This window comes from Aphanomyces invadans, assembly GCF_000520115.1.
Source record: "Aphanomyces invadans strain NJM9701 unplaced genomic scaffold supercont1.57, whole genome shotgun sequence".
Taxonomy (NCBI): Eukaryota; Oomycota; class Saprolegniomycetes; order Saprolegniales; family Verrucalvaceae; genus Aphanomyces; species Aphanomyces invadans.
The window spans coordinates 116030-120788 of record NW_008580202.1 but is presented as its reverse complement, the minus strand read 5'-3'; the positions used below and the strand labels follow the sequence as shown (position 1 = coordinate 120788).

Sequence of the window (4759 nt, the reverse complement as noted above, 5' to 3'; positions counted from 1 at the left end):
CCGTGACCACCCTGTCGTCCGACGAACGCGCGACGCTGCGCGCGGAGTTGGCCAAGTGGCGCGAGGACTTTGGAGCCAAGGCCGCCGCCCGAGGTGTGCTGCCCCGCGCTGCCAAGCACATGAACCCGTTGGAGGCGGAAACGGACGCGCTCCAGCGCTTCTACGACAACAAGCTCGCGATTGAGGAAGCCCGCCGCAACAACCCCGAAGCCACGTTCGACTACAACCACCCGTTCGCTCTCATGACGCAAGCCGAGTTCAAGGCGCACGTGCGAGGCGTGATGTTCAAGGAAAGCCGCAGCGCGTTCCGCTCGGTCCGGTCGGTGCAGCTGAACGTGTCCGCTCCCAAGGCGGAATCGGTGGACTGGACCACGGGCGACTGTGTCAACCCCGTTCGCGACCAAGGCCAGTGCGGGTCGTGCTGGGCCTTCTCCGCCGTGGGAGCCGCCGAGCCCGCGCACTGCATCGTGACGGGAGAACTGCTCGACTTGTCCGAGCAACAAGTGACGAGCTGCTCGACCGACGCTGGCAGCGACGGCTGCAACGGCGGCTGGCCGTACGCGGCGCTCACGTACGCGTCCACGACTGGGCTGTGCTTGGAGAGTGACTACCCCTACACGTCGGGCGACTCGAGCATGACCGGCTCGTGCGACAGCAGCTCGTGCACCGTGCAGCAGCTCAGCATTGGCGAGACCGTCCGCGTGTCGGGCGAGGAGGCGTTGGACACGGCGCTCAACACGCAGCCCGTGTCGGTGATTGTCGAAGCGGGCAACTCTGTGTGGATGAACTACCGCTCGGGCATCATCACGCAATGCCCTGGCGCGGAATCGGACCACGCCGTCGTGGCCGTGGGGTACGACGATTCGTCCTACAAGCTCCGCAACTCGTGGAGCACCAGCTGGGGCGAAGACGGGTACATCCGCATCAAGCGCGGCGAGAGCGGCCTCGGCATGTGCAACGTCGCCGAGGACGTCGTGTTCCCCCAGATTGGCGACGGCCCCACGCCGACCGTGTCGCCGTCTCCGACCAAGCCCACGACCAGTCCCTCGCCCACGTCTGCCCAGCCTGACGTGTGTGAAAACTGCAGCGGATGCTACTACCCGGCCGGGGACATGTGTTTGCCGGATGAGTACACCAAGGAGGACTGCGACTACTACAGCGACGAGTTCGGCGCGGTGTGGTGCGGCCCTTAATCTCGCGTTCGCCGCTAGTGTATCTTTGTAAGAGTAATTTGTGATTATTTTGTGAGCTTGTTTCGATCGGCCAATTCGAAATGTTCTGTCGGAGCGAGCATGCGTGGCGGTTGAATTGCACGCTACTTCCGGGGTCGATGAAATCAGTGTGTTGCGTGGGATGTCTTGATTTCGTGAAGATGACACTGAGTCTTGAGAATGCCATCCCCGATTTCGAGCCCAGTGGGATGCATGATCACATCGGAGGCACCACCATTACCCGAACCACTACTCGAACCATCGCCACCTCATTCACAGCCGCGATTGCCATAGCTCCCCCCATCGGCCTTCCCAGCGTCCCCATTCCTGGTCTGAGGCAGCCCTCGGCGCAGGCGAGATGGCTCCCCTGGAGCTGCAGAGGCCACTTGAGAGGATGTGTGCCTCTGGATTGGGACTTGGACCCCGCCGTTGTGTTCTCACTTTCGTGTCCCCGGATCGGCAAGTGTACTGCTGGCGACTCTCATTGTCTCAAGGGAAACGCAAAAGTGAATTTGGGTATTAGGGTACTGACTGCACACTTCATATAGCCTACGCCGTACCAGCACAGTACAGTGACACGGATGAACAAACATTGCGAGAACACCGTATTGTACGTGGATCACAATTACGCGGGAACACGTTGCCACCATCGCTTGCACCGCACACCACCAACAACGTCACCCGTAGGCGCAACCACCAGGCTTTGCGCATTGTTGAGGCGCCTCAGCAGTCGACTTGGACTTAACCGCAGCCACCTTTGCTCACCTTGGACTCACTGTTAGCTGAAGCGCTCATCGGGATGCACAAATGAATCTCTGAAATTGCATCGTCGAAACGTGCAAAGGCGTGCAACCGCCGTAGCCGACAACGATCAACCCAACTTGCGAAGTTCGCGCTCAGTGATTTTGTACTGGTGGCACGGGCGACGCAGCATCCAGGAAAATAGACACTTCGCAGGAACGGACCTTATCGGGTTGTTAAGGTGTTTTCAGACCACCTGATGGAGGTCCAACGGATCATCCCACCAGCCACAACGTCGTTGTACCATGCCTGCCGCCTACGGATGTATTATGAAGGTGGCTGTGACGTGGATGGAAATCTGACGGTACTGATCGCATTTCGAGACGACGGCTTCTATGTCGAGCAGCTCGAAGACTTCCGTATCCACGATGGCACCTGGCAAGTGAAAGTCAAGTGGCTCGGACTGGAAGACATTGAGTCTTCCTTGGAGCCAGCGTTGTCCGTGTACGAAGATGTACCGGTGACCTTTCGGCGCTAGGTGGCGGCTCAAGACGACGACGACCGAGGGCGCAAAATGGTAGGGGAGCTTGAGCGTACTTGCGGCCACACTTTGCAGGGGGAAGTGTTCTCGGTCTAACCTCGGTTCTCGTCTCACGTGCAGGAGTGTGTATGAGAAGAAGGGGTAGGGGTTTGCCCCACGGCCCGTATTGAATGAAATCACTTTTCGATTTGTCATCGAGTCTACCGACGAGAGTTCGGAAGCTGGCGTTGAGTGCTGGCGCAGACAACAGAGGACAATTCGACGATGCCATCGTCATCGAACCGATCGTCCAGGATCACGTTGACATCATTAACCGACTCCGCGTTGAATCCAACGTTTGGTACCCAGGGTCACTACACGCAAGTAGAGGGAGCAAAAGACGTGGACGATTTTTCCATCGTCGCCAGTGCTGCCACTTTGCTCAGCGTGAAGGTCATCACTAACCGTCCAAACCGGGTGGTACACTTGCCAATCTCAAGCACGTATACTTGGGATCATTCTCAGATGTGAAGGAGGTCCCAAACCATGACAGAGCGTCCACCGCCCTCAACAGCGAAGAACATCAAGAGCGCGATGACAGAGCGTTGTAAAAGGATGATGGGACACAGATTTGTGAAAAGCCTATCTATTCACGAATTACCCTCACACAGATACACTAGCGGCGAACGCGAGATTAAGGGCCGCACCACACCGCGCCGAACTCGTCGCTGTAGTAGTCGCAGTCCTCCTTGGTGTACTCATCCGGCAAACACATGTCCCCGGCCGGGTAGTAGCATCCGCTGCAGTTTTCACACACGTCAGGCTGGGCAGACGTGGGCGAGGGGCTGGTCGTGGGCTTGGTCGGAGACGGCGACACGGTCGGCGTGGGGCCGTCGCCAATCTGGGGGAACACGACGTCCTCGGCGACGTTGCACATGCCGAGGCCGCTCTCGCCGCGCTTGATGCGGATGTACCCGTCTTCGCCCCAGCTGGTGCTCCACGAGTTGCGGAGCTTGTAGGACGAGTCGTCGTACCCCACGGCCACGACGGCGTGGTCCGATTCCGCGCCAGGGCATTGCGTGATGATGCCCGAGCGGTAGTTCATCCACACAGAGTTGCCCGCTTCGACAATCACCGACACGGGCTGCGTGTTGAGCGCCGTGTCCAACGCCTCCTCGCCCGACACGCGGACGGTCTCGCCAATGCTGAGCTGCTGCACGGTGCACGAGCTGCTGTCGCACGAGCCGGTCATGCTCGAGTCGCCCGACGTGTAGGGGTAGTCACTCTCCAAGCACAGCCCAGTCGTGGACGCGTACGTGAGCGCCGCGTACGGCCAGCCGCCGTTGCAGCCGTCGCTGCCAGCGTCGGTCGAGCAGCTCGTCACTTGTTGCTCGGACAAGTCGAGCAGTTCTCCCGTCACGATGCAGTGCGCGGGCTCGGCGGCTCCCACGGCGGAGAAGGCCCAGCACGACCCGCACTGGCCTTGGTCGCGAACGGGGTTGACACAGTCGCCCGTGGTCCAGTCCACCGATTCCGCCTTGGGAGCGGACACGTTCAGCTGCACCGACCGGACCGAGCGGAACGCGCTGCGGCTTTCCTTGAACATCACGCCTCGCACGTGCGCCTTGAACTCGGCTTGCGTCATGAGAGCGAACGGGTGGTTGTAGTCGAACGTGGCTTCGGGGTTGTTGCGGCGGGCTTCCTCAATCGCGAGCTTGTTGTCGTAGAAGCGCTGGAGCGCGTCCGTTTCCGCCTCCAACGGGTTCATGTGCTTGGCAGCGCGGGGCAGCACGCCTCGGGCGGCGGCCTTGGCTCCAAAGTCCTCGCGCCACTTGGCCAACTCCGCGCGCAGCGTCGCGCGTTCGTCGGACGACAGGGTGGTCACGGACTGCTTGGTGGCGGCGGCGGATGCAACGACGAGGGCGACAAACAACTTCATGGTGTCCAGCTCGCAAATTCAAAAGTGAGGGACAAGTTGTAGCTTTGGTCGCGAACCGACTCGCGATTGTGACACACTGCTGATTGCATCTGATTTGCATCCCAAGCACAGTGACTAGGGTGTTCTGATTTGAATTCGCTCTGACAAAGCATCGTATGTATCCGTGCTTGCGGTTGGTTGACTACATGGACATTTGTCGTACTCTGGCCTGGACTTCAATTCCGAAGAGTGTGAACACGTCCTTGTTGCAATTGACCTCTTCGAGCTGAGCTTCGTGGAAGCGCCACGGTGGTCGTACGAGAACCTACCCCTAGTCGCTCGCGACAACCTGATTGGCGATGGGCTCGT

General features: G+C 59.7%; 2 protein-coding genes across 2 annotated transcripts; one reads left to right on the top strand and one right to left on the bottom strand.

Annotated features, from left to right (window-relative positions):
* Positions 1 to 18: 18 nt before the first annotated feature.
* H310_13850 (hypothetical protein) lies at positions 19 to 1345 on the top strand. The gene has a single exon (XM_008881497.1). It carries the CDS (start codon positions 120 to 122, stop codon positions 1191 to 1193), a length of 1074 nt encoding a protein of 357 aa, XP_008879719.1. The 5' UTR covers positions 19 to 119; the 3' UTR covers positions 1194 to 1345.
* Positions 1346 to 3166: 1821 nt separating this feature from the next.
* On the bottom strand, positions 3167 to 4478 carry H310_13849 (hypothetical protein; the record flags this gene model as incomplete). Its single annotated transcript, XM_008881496.1, has 1 exon — positions 3167 to 4478. The coding sequence occupies exon 1, from the start codon at positions 4409 to 4411 to the stop codon at positions 3167 to 3169; it is 1245 nt and encodes a 414-aa protein (XP_008879718.1). The 5' UTR covers positions 4412 to 4478.
* Positions 4479 to 4759: the final 281 nt, after the last annotated feature.